The sequence below is a fragment of the Lagopus muta genome, chromosome 7 (assembly GCF_023343835.1).
Source record: "Lagopus muta isolate bLagMut1 chromosome 7, bLagMut1 primary, whole genome shotgun sequence".
Classification (NCBI taxonomy): domain Eukaryota; kingdom Metazoa; phylum Chordata; class Aves; order Galliformes; family Phasianidae; genus Lagopus; species Lagopus muta.
Genome location: NC_064439.1, coordinates 42,073,951 through 42,098,561, shown reverse-complemented (window position 1 = coordinate 42,098,561; position 24,611 = coordinate 42,073,951). Strand labels below are relative to the sequence as shown.

The 24,611-nt window shown below is 41.0% G+C and overlaps 1 protein-coding gene across 2 annotated transcripts; it reads left to right on the top strand.

The window, feature by feature from the left end:
• Positions 1-323: 323 nt before the first annotated feature.
• Positions 324-24,611, top strand: SACM1L (SAC1 like phosphatidylinositide phosphatase). Of its 2 annotated transcripts, XR_007378129.1 has the most exons (21): positions 324-486; positions 4,817-4,914; positions 6,423-6,497; positions 8,927-9,054; positions 9,983-10,132; positions 12,074-12,133; positions 13,480-13,513; positions 15,895-15,996; positions 16,752-16,837; positions 17,022-17,108; positions 17,519-17,587; positions 17,673-17,752; positions 18,250-18,348; positions 20,834-20,972; positions 21,196-21,265; positions 21,396-21,468; positions 21,923-22,016; positions 22,099-22,191; positions 22,362-22,380; positions 22,871-22,928; positions 23,402-23,455. XR_007378129.1 is itself a non-coding variant. In XM_048951041.1 (20 exons), exons 1-20 carry the CDS (start codon positions 434-436, stop codon positions 23,536-23,538), a joined length of 1,785 nt encoding a protein of 594 aa, XP_048806998.1. In that variant the 5' UTR covers positions 324-433; the 3' UTR covers positions 23,539-24,611. The 2 variants fall into 2 exon arrangements, 1 of the variants encoding a protein (XP_048806998.1); XM_048951041.1 differs by lacking the exon at positions 22,362-22,380 and having other exon boundaries at positions 23,402-24,611.

Below are 24,611 nucleotides of genomic sequence, written 5' to 3'. Positions count from 1 at the left end.
GGTCCCACGGGGCGGGGCCATAGGAGGGGCCGCCGGCTGGAAGACAGCCGATTCCGCAGCCCCGCCCCGCCCCACCGGGTCTCCCTGGGGCGTGGCCGACCGCCCCACTCCGCTGCGGCCAATCCCTGCGCGTTTCCTTGGCACGCCCCCCTCTGCCCGGGGTGGCGTCACCGTTCCGCGACGCCCCGGCGGCTCGAGGAGCTCCGCGGGGGCGGGATTAGCGCGGGCGCTCGGCCAATGGCGGAGCCGGCCTCTCGGCCCGCGCCCTCCCGTCGCCTCCCATAGGGCGCGCCCGACCGCTCTCTTGCCCGAGGAGGTTTGTCCCGCGCGAGGCTCCGTCGCCGCAGGCCGGCGGGACGCGTCAGCCCGGCAGGCAGGCGGGGAGCGGCCGGCTGGCAGCGGAGCGGGACCGGCGGCGGCCGGAGGGCTACAGATGGCGGCGGCGGCGGGACCGGCGGCGGCGGCGTCCTACGCCAACCTGAAGCTGTGAGTGACGGCCGGGGGGGGCAGGGAGCGGCTCCGCCACCTGCGTGAGGCGAGGGCGGGGCGGCGGGCGGCTCCCCTCGGCCCGCCCGGGAGGAGGGCGAACCTTTGAACTTTGCGGTCGCGGACCTTCGCTCGGTGCCGCGGTAGCGGTTACGTAACCGGGGCGATGCCGGCTGTGCGGCGCCGAGGCGCTCCCGCCGAGCGGCTGGTAGCCGCGGGCCGGCGGCCGTGAGCGCTGCCTGCGGGCGGCCAGAAATGGCTGCGAGGTGCCCTTGTGAGCCCGAGGGCGCTGCCGGCCGCCTGAGCTCCGCGTGTGCTCTGCGAGCTCTGCGCTCAATGCAGCACTGTCTGAGAGCGATTCTTAGGCCTGACCTTAAGGTTCTATTTAATGGCCGTGTTTGGGATCAGGGCATACGACTCCGTCCTTGGAGACCAGCGCACGCGGTCTGCCGTAATGCTGTTGTACGTACATCAGTCTCTGGGCTTCTCCCCTTGTTGTGGTCCTCTCTGTGTGAGGATGCTGGAGGAGGCTGGTCTCCTGTGTGCAGAAGCCTCGATGCTGACTGAGAACGCTGCCATGTGGCACGGAGCTCGCTGCTGCTCTTGTTGCTTAATGCTGCTTGACTTTCTCTGAGCTGAACTTGTGATCTTTTTGCCTGCGGAAGAGGGAAGGTGAGTTGTGTGAGCGGCTGCTGTGCATCCTGTGACACACAGACCTTCTTGGCAAGGCTTTTTTTTCTTGAAGTAAAAGCACTTGTCTGGATACGGCCTCGTAAGAAGTCTCTGGGAGGTCAGAGGGCGCTGCACGGAGCCCGTGGGCTGTAGTGCGTGCTGCAGGGCCCTGCTGCAAGAGCCAGCTCTGAATGCAGGCCTCTTGCACACTGTGTTGTCACAAGCAGGGACAGGATACAAAGCCTTCATCTTCAGTCAGGTGCAAGCAATGCAGGTTAACATGTTGCTGTCAAGCTTCTCTGCTACCAGTGTAACTAGTTGAGTTGCAGTGCTGGTTATCGAGCTGGTTAGCAGTGCTGCAGCACTACAGTAGTATACAGCCGGTGCTTTCTGCCTGTCTGCATTGAGAGAGAAGCCCAAAAGTGCATTTTTGTCTTTTGGGTTTTGTTTTCCTTAAGCTGAGCTTTCAGTACTTGGGTAACGCCTCTGTAAAGAACTGCTGCGTGCTCCCATTGCTTCGTCTGCCACCATGGAGCTCAGGGCTGTTGATGTAGAAGGGCAATGAGTTACACAGTAAATTGTCATCTGAAATGAAATATAACTGGAAATAATTATTAAGAGACTGTGCCTTTAATATGTCACAATTCTTTTTAAAAGATATTTCTGTTGGTTTGGTGGTGGTTTTTCATCCTGGGATTGTACTTTTTTTTTTTTTCCCCAGCAATTATTTCTCCATGGGAAATGCTCCAGTTCCTGCGCTGTCTGTGCTTGAGGAGTAATATTTATTGGAGGTGTATAATTAGAACACCTGCTCACCTAGAAAATCTGGAATCTCTGGAGTGCTGCAACCATCAGTATGTTAGCACTGTTACTTAACGTGCTGCTGGAGCTGTGTCTTGTTAACGTCTTTCCTGTAGCCCACTGCTGACTGCTTTGGTGCTTGAGCGCAGCAAATGCGTTGCGCAGTGCAGGATGTGCTTTTGGCTTGTTTTATTGCAGAGTTCAGAGGCTGCTCTCAGAAAGCTTCCTGCATTAGAGTAATGTTACGTGTTTATGGTGAAATAATCAATCACTGAAGTAAGGGCTTGGCTGTTGAGATATGGAAGGCTGAAGTGGTATTGAGTGAGGTTCTGTCTTTGGTTCCATCAGGCTGTGATGGCTTCTGTGTCATGCCAAGTCTGGATGTAGGAATGTTCTTGTCTGTTAGATAAGCTTAATTACGACGTAGGATGCAGCTCTGCCTAGTATTCACGATGTACAACACTGCTTTGTAATAAAAACAGAGTAAGTGAAGCATCACAACATACACAAACCAGAAGAGACCATCTCAACTGTCAGTGGAAACAACCCTGTAAGTGGTGTAAGCAAGTGTTGTTATTTTCCTTCTATGTTTCTATTATGGTAAGAATCGATGCCTTTTGTAGTGCAGTCTTGTGACTTGGATTGGGAAATGAACAGCTGTTGTTTTGATATTGATTTTTAGGAAGGAAAAGCAATATCTTCACAAAGTGATTCACCAAGCAGCTGGTAAATACAACAGAGGTGTTTTTTTCCTTATGAAGGCTGGAGTTGCAGCTCATGGCTTTTGAGGGAGGATGACTTTCTTTGCTTGCTTATCCTGAAGTGCAGGAATATGGCGAACTTGAATTCGATGAAGAAGGATAGAGAATTTCTTGTAATACAGTTAGCTACTAAGAAAAACAGCAAGTATTGAAACTTTCTCCCTTAGGGTGATTTCAAGGTATCTTTGTTTTTATAGAAACTTCCAGGAAGATCTGCAGGTAAACCACTCCTCCTATGGCACCAAACTTGTTCCCATGCAAACGCATGACTTGGATTCTACTGAAATTGCTTCAGCAACAAGGGCACGTAGTTAAAACTCATCACATCTTAATTGTTCATAGGCAAGCTTGTCCTTTCTCCAGCCTGCATTGAATGACCTCTCATCTGGGCATTAAAAATGCCTCTAGCATCTGAAGCCTGCACTGCAACACAATGCTGAGCCTAGCTCTGGGGAGGACAGGCACTAATTTGGTTTGAGCCTTTTAGTCATCTTTTACTGTGCTCCTGGAAGTTCTCATCCGTCAATGCCCAAGGTGATTTTGGAAGTGGCAGTGCTTCAACTGGATAAACTGGAAAACCTGAAGGCTTCATTTCAATGGAGGTTTCACTGAATTGTTGTTTTGCACCTTAAAGGCAAGATTGTTGAAAGTGTTCTGATTGTAGCCTCCGTGCTCCCTTTTTTTTTTTTTTTTTTCCTCCCCTTTTGAGTGATTCTTCAGCAACATGAGGTGAAATAATTAAAAAGGACCTTTTATTAAAAAGAAATATAATAAAATTAAAATTTCCAAGATTTGTTTTCTTTGTATGTCTTCTCGAAGTCTCTTACAGGTACTTTCCCCTCAGCTTTGAATTGTAAGGATGAAATCAATCCTACAGGATGAATTGCTGTATCTCTTGGCAGCAGTTTGCACACATTTCTAAATTGGGGAAGACTTTCTGAATGTGCTGCAAGCCACCCTTAGTAGTACTTGAAATGTGAATTTGATGGCTGCAGTGCACTGACATCTTTCCTGTTCTTGAATGTAATGAGTTATGCTATCAGTGCCAAATATTTTCATTTATGACTGTTCCTTAGCTATGCTCAGCAATAGTCACTGACAGCGGTGGTCCTTCTTAATGCAAAGTAGATGAGAGGAGTTCAGATCTTGGGAGGGTTTGTGCTCTTGAGCTGTGATGGAAGCAAAGTATTTATGCGAAGAGTTGTTGCTGTTTTGGCAGGTTAGAGATAGCAGTGACTGCATAGCCAAGGACAAGGCAGGCTCTGGTGCCAAAAATGAAGGTTGTACAAAAGCAGAATATAGGCTGCTGTGTGGAAGCTGTCAAAAGTGCCTGTGGAGATGATGGCTTAGGCAAAGGAGAAACAAACAGGCACTGTGTAAGAGAGGGTGACCAAAAACTGTAGTGGGAGGAATAGTAGAAGCAGGAGCCAAAAGGGGAGCGAGGGTTTCTTCTGATCCGAGTTATTTTCCATCAGCTCTTTGAAGAGATTGAAAAACAGCCAGGGTAAAAAAACTGACAAAAATGTGAAGGAAGGCGAGGTTTGTGTAGGGAGGAACAGCCTGAGAAGATCTGCCATCCAACGAAAAAAACACCGCCCTGGTGTGTGGCTGAGTTGTTTCCTGGGTCGTTTCTAACTGATTTATCTCCAGTGTGGGATGCTCTCACTGCTTTGAGCACAGCTTTGTGTTTCCTGGGCCAACATCAGGGATGTGGTGCTTCGGTTCCTGATGCATTAAGAAGTGTTTGACTTCTGTCATTGTAATTTTGGCCTCTGAGACTTTTGAAGTGACAGAGCTCAAGTTTATGTGAGTTATGTAGTGTACCAATATGAAGGTAAACCCAGCTTTGTGTCTTTAACCTCCAGTGTAATGAAGGAGGGTGGTGTTTAATAAACATGCCGTGGATTTTTGAGTAACTGATTTATTTGCTTCTCGTGCACTGGCTGTTAGGAAGTAATCCAATGGGAATGTTATGGTGATTTCTTGCAGCTGAAATGGAGTTCAAAATCGATTAGGCTCTTTGCCACCTGAACACAGAGCAAAATATAAATAAGGTTAACCTTGTTTAATTTTTTTTCCTCTCCGTTCTGTTAAAGGCATATAACACCAGAGAAGTTCTATGTGGAAGCCTGTGATGATGGAGCAGATGATGTGCTGGCTATTGACAGAGTCTCCACAGAAGTCACTCTTACAGGTACTTCCTTCCCAGTGCATCCCAGCATAAGCTGTTTGTCATTCTGTTCTCTTGTTTGAGGTGTTCTCAGGAGATTGTAGAAATCTTATAATGATAGTAGTGGTGCTTGTCTGTTTTCAGCAAAACTGTCTCAACAGTAAGAACTGACTAATCCGAATGGACTTGTTGCACCAACCCAAATTCAGGATCAGTCAAGGAAGAGCTGAATGCTGGGCTCCTGCAGCTTTTGCTGAATCAGCTGTGCAGTTGTTTATTTTAGTACTAAGCTTGGATTTTTCATAAAACCTTTAAGAAACAAAAACAAAAGCCAGCAACAACCTCACTGTAAACTTAGTTCTGTTGTGAATATGGATTCAAGTGTCAGTGCAGGTACTCTTAAGTATGCTGATGGTCAGTTCTTCAGAACATTAACTGGCTTAATATTTCTTTCAGAATGGGATCCCAATGTTTTTAAAAAATAAAAAAATAAAAAATAAAGGACTTGCATTAAATGATGACATGAAGTTACAGTGATGTGTGACTTCCCTTTTTTTGATGCTTCAGGAGTTGGTATCTCAGTAATATTCTAGCATTTGTCTGTCTGGTATTAATACAAAAGCAGCAACTCCTTTATTCTTTACTAGATATGTTCACACATGAGCACATCAGAGCCCATCCCTTTGGTGTTTTTAGTGTTCTAGTGTAGTACCTCCATTTCTCCTTCAAAGCTACCCCTACAAAACTAGATGGCTAGTAGAGGTGACTACCCAAAGTCTTCTGCTAGTCTGCATCAGTTTCTATTACTGACGTTTGATCAGATGAACCTGTGTGGTATTTAAAGCACACAAAGAATGGAGCACTGTCTGTTGTCCAGACTTGAGAGTCTGGGAGAATGCTGAACTGTGTGGGTGTTTCTTGTTTTATTGTGTGGAGCTATTTGAACTTCTGATGTTTGTTCTGCTATTCTAGAGAAGTGGGTAGAGGAAAGCTTAATGTGTTAGCAGTTATAATTGATGTTTGGATGCCTTGGTGTGTTTTTTGGAATATTATATTGCTTGCAAGATCTGTGCTTTGGTTGTATTCTGCAGAGAAATGGAGCAGTGTGCTGAAGCTTCTGAGGTGGAAATAAGCTGAGGTTAAGAAGAAAAAATTGAGAATGGCAGTCACAAGCATTTGTGGCTTATTTGTCCTTGGTGTCTTGATAGTTTTAAAACAACAAGCTTCTGGAAGCTGGCAGGAATATATGTTGTTCAGGAGTCTTCTTGCTAAACTATCACCATTGAGCTTCAGTGTGTTCAATTGAATGATTCTTTCGATTTAACAGAACACCAAATTAGGTTAGAGTGCTTCTGCATCCCTTCCTTGTCCTCCCAACCCCCCTTTCCTGTCCCCTCTCAGGCTTTAGAATTTCATTGCATTCCTTCCAGTGCAAGCATAACCTGATTTGTCCAAGAAGCTTTGACAGTGTAGCTCTGATGCACTGACAGAACATTCTGAAATTTACATATACATGTTTGTTTGTTTTTCAGTTAAAAAAGATGTTCCCCCTTCAGCTGTGACAAGACCTATATATGGTATTTTGGGAACAATACGGTTGGTGGCAGGTAAGAAAAAACTGTGCTTATGTAAATTAAGAGAAATATATTGCTAAGGTAACGTTAAAGACAAGAATAGTCTTTGCAGGTCTCTGATGCTGCACTTTCATCTGTGTGATTGGCTTTTCTTTGTGTTGCTGGAGTATGGAGGTATCCAAATTCAGTTCATCTTGTGTATTCATGACAGTCAAATTTGTAGCTGCTCTAAAGCTAAGGTTGACTGCCAGCTTGATGAGTTTTAAGAAGGTATTTCAAATGCATGCAAACAACTTCATCTGCTGTTCTGCTAGATGAAGGTCTCTGTAACTGTTTTCATCTTAGTTGGAGGGCTTGATGTAGTAGTCATGTACTGTGCAGTCTGACTTCAGTGATGTTGACAAATAAATGAGGTGATGAGGTTAGGTAGGTGGGTATGGCTCTGTAGGTAATGATGGTGCACCAGCAACTTAAAAACATGAAGAAAACTCAGCACTGAAAGAAAAAGAATGGACTAGAACAATCCTGCATCTCAGGGATTTAAGGGGTAAGGTAAGACTAAGCTGATTTTTCCAAATATCCCGAATTACTGTGAGATGTCAGTAGTCACTGCCACAAATGAATATGACTCACAAGCCTTAAGCTAAGAAGAGATTGCTATCTTTTGAATTGCAGTTCCTTCTACAGACTAATGTAATCTGAAAAATGATGTAATAATGAGGTGAATGAAAGCCTCCATGCAAATAAAGGATTTAAGTTCAACCATGCTATGGCGTTCTTCAACTGAAGTATCACTGTTCAGAACAGTGACTTCTGAAAGGATCTTAAACTTTCAAACTTCACCAGCTCACATAGCAAGCAAAAATTCTGCATCTTACACAGAGTAATGTAATGGACATCCCTGTCTTAAGTACTTTTATTAGTCCTTGTCTTGAAACTGCACTGCCCCAGTGGCAGTTTTCCAAATTGTAGATCTGGTAATAACTTTCTTTCACCTGAGTGTTGCACCAAAGTATGTAGCTTCTTTCAATATCCTTTTTCCTCTTCCCAGCTCCACCCCTGAAGCCTGGCTCTGTTAGTATGTACCTTGTATTGATTAGTGTTTGGTGAACAGTTGCTAGGCATGTCACTAATATGTGATAACTGTAAATCTGATTCAGTATCCATCAATGAAGCATCTTTAACAGGCATTAATGTTTTTGTCTATTACAGTATCAGGTTGGGAAAGTGCTGAAATGTTATTTAAAGCGTTTGAAATCTGAAACTGAATGTCACCTACTGAAATAGGAAAAGACAGCGTTGTAACTCATGTTGGTGTAAACACACGTATTTATACAGTGCCTTTGTGCGTAGCGGTGAATGTAATTCTGGTTCTTGTAAGATATCTGGATGCTTGTGACATGCCAACCAAAAGTGATGCTTTCACCTAGAGATGCAAGTGTCCTAGAGCCTCAATTATTCCACCGAAATAAATGGTAGAGAATGAGGGTTGAAGAGGTTTTAACTTTAAGAAAGAAGGGTGTGAAGGGGAGTGCTACTTGTTCTCTGTCTAGTGTATAGGCTAGATACCTCCAGTAATAATTAACCTGCCCATAAAAGCACGTGCTTATCTAGGTACAGTAGTAGAAGTACTGCTTGTAACATGAGCTCTTTCTATTCCAGTAAGTTGATTGCTTTTTACTAAGGCATTAATAAAAAAAAGTATTTTGTTTTTGTGCCTCTCTGAGGCCTGCTCATTGGTCTGCTCAGCTGAAGCTTCAGCTACACGTTTAATGGTGATACAATGTATGAATGATTTTTTTTTCTGCCAGTATACAGCTTTGTGAAGTCATCTTTATTTGAAAGCAAGATGGCACTGAAATGAAGCTATGTTTTGTTATTGTCCAGCAAATCTAAATTAATTGGTTAGAGCATACCTTCATGATACTTTTTTGCTTGTTATTTATTCAACCAGGAAAGCAGCAAGCTTGCCCTTTTAAATTATTAAAACAAAGAAACAACACCCCTCCTGTTTGCTTTATTTTGAACCTAATGGGACAAATATATTTTTGAGTATAAGAGGACTAGACCTCTAGGATTCCAAAGCATGGTTTCTTTTGCACGCTTGAACATGATTTGGGGAACATTGAGCCATTGATTACATTCTGCATTGGAAATCTTAAGAATTTAAACCCCCTTTGCTCTGCATCATGGCTATGGCTTCTTTTTCCTTGTCTATTCTGTGAATTCCTTGCACTTCTTGAGTAGCTCAAGATCTGCTAGCATAGAGATGTGGGTACCTTTGTAAGTGCATTTGTTTCTATTCTAGCTGCTTGCTGTTGTAATGAACAAAGTTCTATCTGGGACTTGAAGAAACCTCACTCCTTCCTATTGATTTCAGTTTTCTGGTATATGGTTATGGACTGATCTTCTTCATATGTATATCTGCTTTACAAAAAACGTTGCTTTTTTCTGATTTACAGGGACATATCTTATTGTAATAACAAAAAAGAAGAAAGTAGGTGAGATTTTCAGTCATGCAATCTGGAAAGCGACAGACTTTGACATCCTCTCCTACAAAAAGACCATGCTGCACTTAACTGATATTCAGGTAGAAGTGGATTGACTGGGGGAAGTGGGGAGGAAATTCTTCTGTTGGTCTCCATTACCACAGAACTGAACTTGATGGAACTGTGAAAGTTAGTGGACCAGAGTATGTTGCTTTTTAGCTTGAGTGAGTGGTTTTATTGTTTTATGAATCTCTCTGAACTACATTTTTCTTTCCTCTGGTTGGTTCAGACTACAATAATAGTTGGGATATTTGGGTTGAAATACATGTAAGTTATGTCATTCAAGATAACCAACTGATGTTGTACAACATGGCATATCAGTCCCACTGATCTTGATCCATAAGTTGTGTGCTTTTCTCCTTTCTAGGATGGTACAGTGTGGTAGGATGAAGTTGCCTATGTTGCTGCATGTTCTTGTTCCTGACTATCTATCATCTTTCCCTTTGAGGGCCTTAATGAATGCTTTCCTGTGCAGTGTACTGCAGAAACGTTTTAGTGCTACACTTCTGCAGTCTATTAGAAAACAGTCTTCCTGAGCCACTCCATAAAATCACAACTCTCTTCCTGTTATATATTTCTCACAGCTTTACTGTTCTACAGTAAACTGCCTTGCTCACATCTGGCTATCCACCTTGCTTAACCTAAGGAATTACTCAATCACGTGATTACTCAGCAGGGGCAAATTGGTTTTTAGAGGGAGGAAAGGGACAAAGGCTTTTTTTAATATGTGTGTTGTGGATTGATGAAGAGTAGATGAGTTTGTGTAACCGACAGAGCTGGAAGGGAATCTGATGCTCTTTCAGGAAAGGAGTGAGGCTAATTGAAGTTGGAATCAGAACACAGATTAGTAATTGGGGTAATTTTGGCAGTAAAGTTTCTTTTGCAATCTAAATAGTTTTAGGTAAAGTAGTGATAGCTCTTAAAAATAAGGTATTTTGATGATAATTTTTTTCTCCTTTCTCTTAACAGTTACAGGACAATAAGGTATTTCTATCAATGATTAGTCATGTTTTGAGTGTGGATGGGTTTTACTTCTCAACAACTTATGACCTAACACACACCCTGCAACGATTAGCCAACACCAGCCCAGAGTTCCAGGAGATGAGCCTATTGGAGAGGGTAAGGATTTCTTGTTGCTTTGTATCTGTCTCTGTTGTCAGTTCTGCATGATGTAAGTATATTTTACTCAGTTTTTTTGGACATCACTTAAATACTGTCTGTCTCAAACTTTAAGAAAAACATTAGGGTGATGTTGATGAGATCAGTGTGCCTACTACTCTCAAGCTTCACCTTCTACAATGTTTTATAATGAAATGTTAAATTGTAGCAGATGGTGTTAGAGTTTATGATCCTCTTAAGCTGAAAATGTCTTTACTATCTCAGTCATTAAACTAAATGAGTGGAATGGATTTGTGTGTCACTTAGATGTAAGTCTTTATAACAGTGCTTTTATTTCTCTTCCTATTTCTCGATTGCTAAACTCAGTAGCTTGTCAATCCAGTTGTACTGGGGTAGTTCTCTTAAATAAGAAGCTGGCAGTAGGAGGAAAAAGAAGCAACCAGTTAGGTGTGCAAAGTACATTCCATCAACTTAATTTGCTTTTTGGCGTGCTTAGAATAAGAGTGGAAGTAAGTCATGTATTATGCTTTGGTACAGAAGTCTGAGTGCTGTGGTGTCCTATCAAAACTGTTGAGGGTTGCAGCTAGCATAGTAGTTCGTTCTTCCTTCAGCCTCATAGCTTGTTAGTAGCATGATCTTACAAAAGTATATTCAGCTGTGATGTCAGATTTTGAGATCAAGCAGGTTAGAAGTACTTCAAAATGTCTGTTTCAAATGAATTTAAAAGAAATTTCAGATGGTTTGCCTTTGACTTCATAAAACCATGAAATGGCTTACATTGGAAGAGATGTTAAAGATTACCTAGTTCTAAACTCTCTGCCATCAGCATGGCTGCCACCCACTGGATCAGGCTGCCTGGGGTCCCATTCAACCTCACCTTGAATGCATCCAGAGATGGAGCATCCACTGTTCCTCTGGGCAGCTTGTTCCAGTGCATTACCACCCTCTGAGTGAAGAACTTCCTCACAGTATCTAAACTTCCTGTTTTTTATTTCCAAACCATTCTCCTTTGGCCTATCAGACCATATAAAAAGTCAGTCTCCTTCCTGCATGTAAGCTCCCTTCAAGTACTAGAAGCAGTGAGATTTCCCTTGAAGTCTTCTCCAAGCTAACAAGCCCTAATTCTTCCTCCTTTCTTCATAAGAGAGACGTTCCAATCCATCATAGTGGTTTTTTTTTTTTTTGGTGGTAGTTCCAGTCCTACTTGCTGTATTGTCCAACAGAAATAGGTTGTTTATCCTTTTTCTCACACTGAGGTTGAATTATCCTTGTCCTTGCTGATGCATTGTCTTGTATGCCTCATCTTAGAGTTGAAATCTGTGCCATCTCCCTAGAGCCTGCACTGTTCTGCAGCAAATGTCACTTTGATGACTAATCTGGTAGCTTTTTAGAAAGTGTTCAGCAACCTGCCCAAGATGCTTTTGAGGTGAGCTGTGAACAGGAGAAACATGGAGTTGAGGATCATTTATGTGTCTGGAAGCAAATTCTTTCCTGTATAACTATAATAGTTGTTTAACTTTTGGTTCTCTGAGTTGTTGATCATTGCATACGGCCTCACACACTTGCCTTCTGCCCATTTGAGCAGTCTTGCACTGCTATTGCTATCAGTGTTTTGGATAATCTCTTTGAGCCCTGTTTATGTAATACAAACTCTTGAATGTTCTTCTCATATCTCAGCTGAATTGTTGATGGTTTAGCATACCTGAAGTGTCTGGCAACCTCTTCAGATCAGATGATTCTTCTTTTAACAGTTTTATCTAGAATTCTAATTGAAGATCTATTAATGGTACTGGTGAACAAAGGGCATTCCACCTCCATATACACTTACCACCTAAATTTGCATAATGCATGGCTTCCAAACCAAATTGCCCTTATGTTCAATTAAACTGAACTGAGAGTTTGTGAAAGCGTGGCTTTGTTGTTTTTTTTCTTTTGCTGCAGGCAGATCCACGGTTTGTATGGAATGGGCATCTTCTTAGAGAATTTGCTGCTCAACCAGAGGTAAACACTTTGTAATCATTATATTGACACAGAATGAATACACTTAATAAAATTATACAGCATTCTCTTATTTCAGACAGCTGGGGTCTAGGGTAGCTTGGCTATTTGTCTTTTAGATCAGTACAGTGACAATCTATTTTCAAACGTCCGATGTTATGTCATTATCCTCAGTATTCAGTATTGGAAGTGTCTGCATTTGCAGAGATCATGCTTGTGTCACCTGAAGGAGAACTCAGATTGCAGAGCATGTACTTCTTGAGCTTTTTAGAATGTAACTACTTATTTACTGTTAGCTATGAGAAAGGTTCAGCACAGTACTCTAAGGCTGGCTAGCATCTTTCTCAGTGGGTGCAGTTTAAACTGTTTGCCTAGTGAGCGGGTTGTAAATCTGAAACTTGAGTAAGACTAACACTTCATATTCTTTCAGTTTAACTGAAGACTGGCAGAAAGTAACATTTGAATTCATTTAGTGCAGTAAATACAAGTGCCTGGCCATGAACTGTGCCTGTAGTGCATACATCAGTGGCCAGACTTAGAGATTTGAGAAGTACATGAAACCTACTAGATTGTCTACACTACAGCAACCTTTTCTTTATCAGTACTTGCCATTTATCCAGGTGAATGATGTGCTGGTTCTGTTTCTGGCTCAGTATCCTGTGGAGTTGTGCTTTTATGTTAAGCACTGTTTGAAAAGGCTGGATTATGCCCTGCTTCTGGACTGTAGTCCAGAAGGTAGTATAGGTAGTAGCACAGGGCTGTTGTGTGTATTCCAGTGACATATGACTGAGTAGTTGCTTTAGATGGTGCTATGCAAACAAAGCTGGGGAAGTCAGAGAACCTGTGTTGGGAAGAGCAAAGAAAGCTGAGTGGCTGGTTGGTGAAAACAGAAGGAGAAGGCAAAACAGAGTTGAAGGTGGAGATAACCAACATGAGGGGAAGCATGACCTACTACTGACAACAGGTGGCTTCCTACAGTAACAGTTACAGGTAATGAGATATCACCTGACTTCTAGTACTGGAAGACTTCAACTTTAAATTTCATTGAAAATCCAAGTGACTCTGGAGTGAGGGGGTAGGAGAAATCCTGGAACAGGCATTTCAAGTGTTAGTCTCAAAGAATTCTCTCTTACAGAAGTTTTATGTATGGTAAGGGTTGGAGTGCTGCTGTTTTCTTCAAATTTTGTTCTCTCTGAAGGAATTACTGCATCCTAAAGAAAAAGTAATGAATATCAAGCACATAAAACTATATTGAAAAACATTTAGAGAAACCATTATTAGTTACCATTTTTTGTCTGATATTGTTTATTAATTCTAAATGCATTGTGTGGCTTCCTTGTTTGTTTCAGATCCATAGATTTGCTACACCAGTGATGCATGGATGTATCCTTTTGTGCTGTAAACACCAGTACTGAATCCAGTAGTCTGTGGCAAAATGACTGCTGCGTGGGTTGCTGCATTGGCTATGTTGGTAATGTAACATAGAATGCAACATTAGAATTAATGGTATTTTGTTCTGATATGAACTCTACAGGTTTGATAGCCCATTATTTGTTAACTTGTATGAATATTCTACTTTGAAGACTTGGTGTAATTGATTTTTACAGGCATGATTTAGCTAACTGCTTTTCAAGGAAGTAAAGGTTAGGTTGAATGTAGCAAATTCTTACATCAACCTTAGCACTTCTTACTTTGTTATAAGAACACCTTCAGTTAGCATTTCCTTTGAGTTTAAAATAAGGGAGAGTGGTTTTGATTTGGAGGAATGCTTGTGAATCTTCCTGTTGGTGGGGAAAAAAAGATGAGGAGTTCTGCTAAAGGCTCCTGGAGCTCTTCTCCTAGCTGGTTGCTTTCCCTGCACATGCATGTAGGGTAACAGGCTTTCTAGCAAATCAGTCTTGAGTGTGGGGTTTTTTCTTTTGTGAGAAGGAGAAAATTTAATCTTGTAAGTAGGCCTAACGCTCTCTGGCAGCAATATTCTTCATGCAGTGTGTGATCAACAGCAAGTCCCAGGTTCTGACTTGGCAGTACAAAAAGGAATGGCTAAGACTGAAGAATAACTTAGGCAGCATTCTGTTGCCAACGTTGCTCTGATGTGCGCAGAGAATGGCTTCCAGACAGTATCAGTTGTTCTGGTAGGACTGTTAGCAGTTGGCAGATCTCCAGTTCTTCTTTCCTGTGCCTTCATTTAATGGAAGATGTTGTGGGAGTAGGTGGAGAGTCAGGGGAAGATAGCAAAAGGGAGCTGTCAAAACAGCGCAGCCCATATCCTGCCTCTGCCAGGTGCTGGGTGGAAGAATCTGGATAGATTGCAATTAGCAATTGGCGGACTGCAGCTAACCTTCCTCTGTCCTATTTTTATTATATAAACAATTAGCATGAATTGTATGCAGTGCTGTAATTCTAACGTTAACCAAGAATTCAAAGAAACTTTTTTGTGTGTGTGATTAAAATGATAGAAAAAGCCCGAAGCAGAACTGTCATAGTCTCACTACAAGCTAATTCATTAAGCTCAGATCTTCTTCCACAGAAACCTATGTATATTTTGTTCAGCATCTTGAGTGGGGTTCTAGTCTTGCAGTGATGAGAGATAGTAGACTTACCCGGGTAATGAAGACTTTAATCAACTGAAGTCTAAACTGGCTTTAATGTTGTAGACTTGCTACTGCCCCCTCCTCCAGAAAGAAAACATTGCACCCACCAAGAACACTCAGTTATGTCTTTTCCTCTTAAGTATATGTGACAAGTTGCCAACAACAATGAGCCAGTTATTGTGTTACAATTCTGGAATAAAGTGCTTTGGAAGAAGTTAATGCTCCAACAACCAATGATTTATGTTATCCTCAGGTTCTATTCCTGAGGATTCTATTCTATTCTTTCAATACAGTATGCCACTGCTGCAGCTTGTAAAAATTGCTAATTTTGGTCCTATGAATATTCTCGAGTTATGTTTTGGTTGTTAATGACAGAGGATGAAAGCCTTTGAATCTACCTGGAGAAATCATTCGTGAGGAATGCTGGTCTATTTTAGACTGCATAAATTGCTCTAATCCAAACAAAGGGCATTTTAAGCAGCACAGATCAAGAATCCAAACTTGGAAGTATTTGTTAATGTCCTGTTCAGTTCTTGCTTCAACTTAGTCACAGGTTATGGTGCATTTGCCACTGTGAGTGCCCAAGCAGAAAGGCATGCTTCCATAAGAAGTTCCTACTGAAGACTTGGTGTGCGTTCTCATTTTTGTGTGTGGATTTGAAAGCCAGTCTACATCTGTGATAGTTCTGAAATCTGTAGATGTGATGTGTGTTGTACTCACACATGCAAGGCTTCCATAGCTGAAGTACACTGCGTAAAGACTACAAGAAAGTTTTGGAGTGTCCTTTTCATTGAAAGCTGCACGGGCAAGAAGCAGTAAGACTGCTATATCTGTTAGTTCATGGCTTAACAGGGTAACAGCTGTGGACTGCAGAAAACAGTTCATTTAATGATATGTGTGGAACAATAAGGCTAGATAATCTTCTGTAGTGTCCCACTTCCTAAAAACTATAGCAGTTCTAATGCACGTTCATCAGTGCATCCCCTCTATCTTGTCTTTTGTGATACATATACTGATAAAGAAAAGGTACTTTCTCTTAAGTTTAGTGTCTGTTTGTGAGCAGGAAATGTTTACAGCTTTCTTTGGATGTTATCTTCTGGTTCCTTCACTTTGGCTGCTGGCTGATATGTAAGAAAAGTTTGGCTTTTTTTCCTTATTGTTATTCATCAGTTATTTCTATGCACTCTTGTTCTATCAATGGCAAGTGTTTTGACTGGCTGCTTGTTTCCAGAAGAAGCTGTTTCAGAGCTGGTGTACGCTATTATGTAAGAGGTAAAATAGCAAATGGATTTACTTAAACATAATGCACATTCAATCTATACGCGTCTTTCTTGTAAAGCAACTGCTGTTCAGTGACTCAAATGCAGAATGCATGTAATTGTAGCTTATATCAAAAGTACCTTGCTCCAAAAAATACACTGGTAACCCCGTGTGATGAAGTTCTCCTTTATTCCTGCTAGAGATTACTGCGGAAGCTCCATCGGGAGTTTTGCTGCTTTCCCATTTAGATGGGGCAGCACTTGCATTTAACCTCTTCCTGGCCTAGCAGTAAACTAAGCACTGGTGGTGCCAGCTATGGAGCCCTGAGTATTGGTGTTCTCCGATTATTAAAGGTCAAAAACTAGAAGTGGAAATAGCTTTAAAGTACTGCTTGTTCTGTATGAGTCTCAATAATACATGCTTTTAAAGAAATAAGTCAGTTTCTGCAGTACCTTTGCTACTGAATTGTAGTTATTAGTGTCAAAGCAGTGGCTTTATTTTCTATTCAGCTACTCAGTTTCTAGGACTGTAATCAGGACTATAATTCACAACATGTGATAAGCACAACTGTGGTTCTTCAGTAACTACACTTGATAGAGATCATATTGAAGGTCTGCCAGAGGCATTTTTAATTTGCCATCTTGAGGCAGTTTTGGGGTTTTCATGCTTACTTTGAGGGCTTGGAAGTTGAGGGTGGAAAGTCTCTTGATACCTTGTTGCTGTTCTGCTGTGCCCTGAGCTCTTTATAAGGTCTTTGTCCTGCTTAGGTATCGATTCAGAGGGGCACGCAGCTAACTTTGTTGAAACTGAGCAAATTGTGCATTACAAGGGGAGCAAAGCATCATTTGTTCAGGTAAGGTCAGTGTAACAAGCTGCTGACTGGCTTAAGGTGTGTGTTGATAAATCTGTCTGTATTACAATATACTGCATATGTGCATTTTAAAAAATACGTGTCAGCCAAACCATTCTGATTTACAGACTCACTTGCCATTTGAAAGCAAGTTTTGTTGTTTAAAACCGTTATGTTCTTTTTTCAGACCCGCGGATCAATTCCTTTTTTCTGGTCTCAGAGACCAAACCTCAAGTATAAACCAAAGCCGCAGATCAGCAAGTCAGTAAATCATGTATGTGAGTGTTTGTCTTGGGGTTCTAATGCGTTTCTGGGCTTGTGTAGATGGATAGTGTGACAGACTGGAATCAGAAGAATAAAAGTCAGCAATATTGGATAGAGGATCTTTGAGTAGCGGTGAGAAGTCTTGTGTTCTATGGAATGAGGGTAGTGTTTTCTCTTTGGTTCTTGTTCTAGTAGATGGAAAGTACTTAGCTATAGCTTGTTTAAGGAGAGCTGAATGGGGGGGAAGGGGAAGCAAGGAGGAAGGGAAAATGTGTGCGGGGGAGTGAAAGTCAAGTGTGTAAACACAGTAGAGAACAACAAACACTGCTATAAAACTGTGTATGCCGTATCACTGAAAATTGTGGAGGTTTCTTGTAGATCAGATCTTAAATCTGTCGTTGCATTTCCTTTCTTTTCTAGATGGATGGCTTCCAAAGACATTTTGACTCGCAAATAATCAGCTATGGAAAGCAGATGATTGTTAACTTGGTATGCTTTCCCTTGTTCTTCTTGAGAAAGCCGCTCATCTTTCAAGCAGGTTTACAAATAACGCTGTCTTTTCCTTTCTTTCCAGGTTAACCAAAAGGGTTCTGAGCTGCCTCTGGAGCAGACATTTGCAAAAATGGTGAACAGCATGGCAAATGGAATGGTCAGGTACACGTGATACTTCCTTGAGTTGGAAAACTGAGCATTGCCTCTGAGACAGAGCGATCACGCTTTCAAGGCCTTTATTAAATAGCTGATTTGTTGATGTTTTGTTTATATGAACCATTTATGGACCATTGCCTCTACCTCAGATTTCATGCACAGGTGAGGCTGAAGGTGGGACAAATAGGACAAAGGAGGGAAGTCAAAAGGTTATGGTAATGACACAGGTGAAATCAGATGCATTTCTTTTGTGTGCTTTCTGGAGAAAATATACTAGCCAGAACTCAGAATGAATAGCTAGTGCTCTCTCAGGCTAATGGTGTCTTGTAACGAAATGTAAATGAGGTCACCATGCATAGCAAGGGAGCAGCCACAGAAAGATTACAGAGCACTGACAAGATGCACAGATGTAAATTCTGTCACTGCTTGTTTTATGGATGTGTGGATCTTTGAGAGCTTCACTGCAGTAAGTATTCTAAAAAGGTGGTTCTTCCTCTGAACAGATACATAGCATTTGACTTCCATAAGGAGTGCAGTCGGATGAGATGGGATCGGCTGCAGATTTTACTGGATCAACTAGCAGAACAGCAAGACGAGTTTAGGTAAGACTTGGTGGTTCTCTTAATTAAGAATCAAAATAAGACTGCTTTCTCACAGTTTCTGTTGTTATAAGGCACATTAAAACAGACTTGTAAAGCTTGTAAATGCATCTTATTCTTATACCTGCTGTTAGTGCTTCCATATCTCTTCTCTTTCTAATACCAAGTACAAGGATGGAGATCGGTTAGGATGTAAAATACAGAGCCCTCTTTATGTCCCAGTAAAGTGGTTCTGAAAGTCACAGCAGCCCTGTGTTGTGCCTTGAGAAGTGCCTTTGGGTAAACAATTTGAAGAAATAAGTGTGCACACAACTGTGAAGTTATAAAAAGCTGTCTCATGTGGTGATATCTTTCTACCCAAAGATAATTCCATATGTTGATAGCAAGCTGTTCTGCTACATGGTGTCATGCTCCCCTGGCTCCAGGCTTGTTCTTTGTGTTTTACATTTCTGCACATTGTTTGTGTTTTGTATTAGTCCTGATTGTTATACCTTGCTACTACCTAACAAGGCTAGTCTAATTTTACATGACTAAAAATAAAATCTAGTTCCTTGTGGATTAAGCATCCACATCAACTTAGGTCTGTGTTTGCTCCCATGAGCATGTTGTTTTATGCACATCTTGGTCTTTGCCACTTACAGATGTGCAGATTGATAGGGTCACTGTTTACTTTGTTCTGTTTTTCTGGTTACTTCCTTTTGTCGTTAAGGCCTTGTGCCAGCTGGTTTACTTTGTGCTTCAGGGGTGCTGCAAAACTGGCAGCAATTCAGTTGAGCCAAAAAAGGATGATGAGCTGCAGATTAGAAGAGGAGTTGATCTCTTGCCTGGAATGAAGACTGTCAGAGTAGTATGAATTAGTCATATGATAGCCAGTACAGTCTCCTCACCACCAAAAGAAAGCCCCAAAGTCTTCTAAAATGCAAAAAGATAAATCAACTTCAGAGCACTTGGAAGAACGGGAAATACATGGGTAGGCTTCTTATTCAGCAAGAATCCTTCATTAGAGTGAATGCTGAGAATTGTATCATATGGTTCTTTTGTCAGCCTCCAATGGCAGCTGACAGTAAGCAAGTTTCCTTGAAACGAAGGAAGGAAGCAATGTGTCTATAAAAATGAGACACAGAAAATAAGACTGTTTCTCAAGATGAGGTCATTTCTATCATGCCATGTTTTATTTCACTTTGAGTGACCTCTGTTACCATTTAAACAGGAAAATGAGTTCCGATGCACTTAAGTAATTCTTGCACCCTTGTGAGAGGCAAACAATTCTGCAGATTGAATCCTATTGTGACAGATCTGACAGAATGCTTGTTCTTCTCTTGTTTTTTAGAACATTATTTCTTTTTTTTAAGCAGCTGCAGGGGATATATCACTTAATCTGTCATTGACCAGAAGTGTCTGCTCCTCATCTACGCTGATTATCCTAATACTAATTCTAGGCAAAACTTGGGAGAAAGATGGAAAGTGGGGATTTCATAGGTGTAAACTCTACTTTAATCATTCAACATGGAAAGCAGTTTAACAAAACTAGTTCTCCAAGAATTACCAAACCAGATCTTGTCAACACAAGGCTGATCAAAGTAAAAATACGCTTTTGTGTCAGGCTTTTGGTATTTTTTGTACTGCATGCATCTTTAGTTGATTGTTGTCTTAAAATGCTGTACAGTAACAGTGGATCATACACTAGTCTAAATTAAGAGTTCATAATTAAGTGAAGGAGTAACTTAATCTACAGAGTGTGATTTGTGAATCTTTAGGCAACTGGAAGCTTAATTCTGTGGTAGGACAAGTCCCATCCATGCATCCAACTGATCATTTGATTTGTGTATTTGTTTTATCAGCTCAGTTATTAGAATATTTTCATCCAATCCAGTATTTAGAAGGAGCTTTTTAATGTCAATTAAGTGGGGAAGAAAAAACCTGTATGGTTTAGTTGGTTAAAAAGGTTGGGGTGATTCAAATGTGTAGTTGTTGGGGGGAAGGGATGTTCCTGCAGATGTCTGTATGATGGAGAGGAGGAGTATGAGCACTGCTGGGAGCAGACTTTTGGTAGTTGCCTTAAAAATTTGAATGACTTTCTGGAAGAAGTGTTCCTCACAGTTTACTGTGTCATGATAACTGGATTGAGGCTGGTAATCAGGTATACAGACCCAGAGCTGGTTACTTTAATATTTATGCTTTCCTAATGATCGTGGTAATTGTGGACATAAAGGAACATACAACTTCAGTCACTGTTGTTGCACCAGTAGCTGCTCTTCCATTGGCCTATAGCTCAATATTGCTGAATGACAGTGAGTACTGCTCAAAGATTTACACATGTTCATGTATTGATACTGCTTTTCATCATGGGAGGAGAAGAATGCAGGGTGGCATCACATGTCAAAAGGCACAGCTAACAATTCTTCACGTGTTCTGGAAACTGTATTTTGGCTGCTGGAATATTTACTTGTTCCAATGCACCTAGGTATTTACACATTGTCTGTTTTAGTTATTTTCTAGTTGATTCGGATGGTAAAATCGTGACTCAGCAGGAAGGAATATTCCGCAGTAACTGCATGGACTGCCTGGATAGGACAAATGTGATTCAGAGCTTGTTAGCACGCCGATCTCTACAAGCCCAGCTTCAGGTAAATACTTAGTTCTTTTTTGACAAGCTCTTAAGAGGAGAAAGGAATTCTACTTGAAACTGAAATGCAATGAAACCCTAAAGAGCTTATATACTTGAGTTACTGTAACATTTACAGTGAAAAGCACTGCCTGGGTTCTAGTTTACTGCACACAGATTTTTCTGAAAGCAAATCCTAGTATCTCTGATGTATTTCTAGCTTGCTTCCATCTGCTTTGTTTCAGAGGCTAGGTGTCTTGCATGTTGGACAGAGAATTGAGGAGCAAGCAGACTTTGAGAAAATCTACAAAAATGGTATGCTGCTCATAAAGCTTAAAAAAAAAAAAAAAAAAAAAAAAAAAAACCAAAAAACAACCACTAACTAAATCACTTTTCCAAGCAGTACATAACTTCCTTAACATTCTCAATGTTTTCCTGTTTACAGCGTGGGCTGATAATGCTAATGCTTGTGCCAAACAGTATGCTGGGACTGGTGCCTTAAAGACAGATTACACAAGGCAAGTCTGCCTTTCTTGTAAAGGTCTTCTGGGTTTTTGTGTATGTCTGGGGCTTCCTTTAGGTCTTCGCATCCAAAAAGATCATTAATTTGGGATGTAGGCTATTAATGAACTTTGTGGTGTTTTGATTCAATTGGTAAAATGGTGAGACTGGAATCTACAGAAGAATGCTATTCTTTGTGTGTGTGTGAAAGGAGAAAAGGCAATCTAGAAATAGAAACGAGAAAAGCACATCTTCAAGGTACAGTTGTATCATAGGATGGAGAGAAGTGTAATTCTATTTTCAAATAACTTGTAACAAGTGTGTATGGTAACAATGTAGGGGCAGCACTAGGTAACTGTATGTGCACTCATTAAATATAATGTGTGTGAACAGTGAACAGTGGAAGGACTGTATCTAAAACTTGTCCTGAATGCACAAGTATGTAATAAATATTTGAAATTTCTTTTTCAGAACTGGGAAGAGGACTCAGTGGGGCTTAATAATGGATGGCTGGAACTCATTAATACGTTACTACAAAAATAACTTTTCTGATGGATTTAGACAAGTAAGTTATGCTCTTAACTGTGGGAAAATGTATTTAATAAATACTGCTGTGCATTTCAACTTCTGCTCTGTTTCTCTCTCAGGATGCTATTGATCTCTTTCTGGGAAATTATTCAGTGGATGAAGTAGAATCTGCTAGTCCTCTACATGTCAAGAAAGACTGGAAGTTCTTAGCTGTGAGTATGCAGACTTCAATTCATGTTTTTTCAAACATGAAACCTTTGGGTCACTTGCATTAATAAAACTAAGTAGAAATTGTCTACTTAGTAATTGAGTGTCCCTGTAATGTGGCTGTGTTACTGTGATGCCTGCTTGTAGGACTAAACACAGACTGTTCCTTTGACAGAAAGCGGAGTGTCCTTGAGGTATTGAAAGAACTGCTGCTTGCTTTTTTTAAAATCTGCTTCAGATGGGAAGGGAGAAATCCTACCAGTCACCATCAATGACTTTCATTCTGCAGAAGAAGCTTGTGAAAATCTTTTCTCATGCTTTATGCAGAGGCATAGACTGTAACATGAAGAAAACTTTTCTGCCTTTTTCTCTTCTTTCCCTTCTCTATAGCAAAATGGGACTTGGGGACACGAGGGGTTTAAGTGGTAGCTGGTGTACTTTTTTTTTTTTTTAAAGGAAAAATGTCCTTTACATCACATCTCTTCTAATATATAGAAGATAAATTTTAATTCTGAATGTCACTATTGAGCACTATTTGGAACAATCCAAAATTTTACAGTTGCACCTGACAACTCAAAGCAACTTGATGGCAAAGCAAGTAAATAGCTTTGCAGCCTTAGATTCAAGGAATTTAAGGAATATATGTGCTATTGCATCATTTAACTAACCTTTTTCTTTTCCCAGTTGCCTATTATTATGGTGGTTGCTTTCTCCATGTGCATCATTTGTTTGCTAATGGCTGGTAAGTCACAATTAATTGCCCCCAAACTTAATTCTGAGTAGATTACTTTTTTTTTTTTTTTTTTTTTTTTTCCCTCCAAAGCAGACCAGAAAGGTGAGATACAGACATAAGCTTGAGGTGATGAATGTCTCCTCTAATCTAAATCTGTGCTTGGAATAAAAAAGGCTTTCTTCTTTTTTCCTTAAATTTCTGAATGTTTGTGCCAATGAAGTTCTTGCATCTGTGACCTCCACAGCCATCTGCTTAAAGTACTCAAACAACTGTGTGGCAGACAGTGCTAGTTTACAAATAAGTGACTTTGACTTGTCACCTTCTAGGTAAGGAAATAGAAAATGGTATAAGAAAAGCCTCAGTGCCTGTGAAGCGCTCTTAACTTCATTTGATATCTGTGGGAGGGCTTGAAATGTTTTGTTATTGTACATAGCTTGTCTGATCGTTGGAGATGAACTAGAGTGTTTGTCTGACTTTAACAGGTGATACATGGACTGAGACACTGGCCTATGTACTTTTCTGGGGAACTGCAAGCTTTGGAACTTTTGCCATCATCCTTTACAATGGCAAGGATTTTGTAGATGCACCCAAGCTGGTCCAGAAAGAGAAGATGGACTGAATTTGTGTGTGTGGAAAGCGGCTTGGTACTGAGGATTCCTCAAGCCACACTTGGAGTCTCTACTGACCTGCTTTCCACACTAAATAGTGGTCTTATGGACATTCTTCATTGGCAGCGCTGGAGGGGGAGAGAAACAGTCTCAGTTGCAATGGTCTTTGGAATATTGCATTAGTGAAGGGCCTGCACCCACTTTACTGAGAATTCAATGGTTAAGGGCAGCTTTTCGGTTTCTGGAATGCTGTAGAGTGCAAAGTGAATGGCTTAAACTCATTGTACGTGTGTGCAGTTCTGACTGAACTTCGGTTGGCAGGAGAGAGCTCTGCTGTTCATGTGTCAAAATACCCGGATGTTAAAGCGGTAATAAGAGCTTCTAATTGTGTTCTCTGACCAAATAAGGCTTCATAACAACAGAAAGTCTTGTTCCAAGGCTCGTAGCTGGATTGCTTTTGCTGTGGTAAGGTCCAAGTCCTTCATGCATATTTGTGTGGGGTTTTTTTTCACTAAATATTCAGGATTTTTTGAATCCTAGTGCTCCTCCAGAATGACCTTTTTGTCCTGTGTTGTCTATGACTGATGCAATATTCTGCTAATCATTGTTTGAGTGAGAGTTGTAATTGGATGCTCCTGAAGTTGCAAACGTCTTGCACTGTTTCAGTACTGCAGTCTCCAGATGATGATTCATTAGTTAGCTCATGAAAATACCTTTTTCTTTTTTTCTGAGGATGTAAATGAAATCAAAGAATGTAAAACTCCTTGCGGGGTTTATCGAACCCTCCTTATGCTAAAGGCCCAAAGTACTCCATCACTTCAAGAATGGTTGCAATGCAAAAGGTGAACTTGGTATTGTTTTCCTAATCAGCTGCCTCTGTTCTTTTTGTTCTTGTTGTTGGAATAATTTACAAAAAAAGGAGTATGAATCGGAGGAGGAAATATCACCCTAATGCCATGTTGCACTTGGGAGCAGCTTCTTGCTTTTCATGCATGATGATGTAACACACTTTAAAGGAAAAAAGTTTTTTAAAGCTACAAAATAACATGTGCTGGTTAACAATAAATGTGTGTCTTTAAATTTA

Bases quoted from the DNA above. Each gene is read 5' to 3' on its own strand.
- SACM1L (XM_048951041.1), top strand. From the start codon at position 434: ATGGCGGCGGCGGCGGGACCGGCGGCGGCGGCGTCCTACGCCAACCTG. The intron at 4,915-6,422 runs GTACTTCCTTCC...TTTGTTTTTCAG, and splicing joins CACAGAAGTCACTCTTACAG to TTAAAAAAGATGTTCCCCCT. The intron at 10,133-12,073 runs GTAAGGATTTCT...CTTTTGCTGCAG, and splicing joins AGATGAGCCTATTGGAGAGG to GCAGATCCACGGTTTGTATG.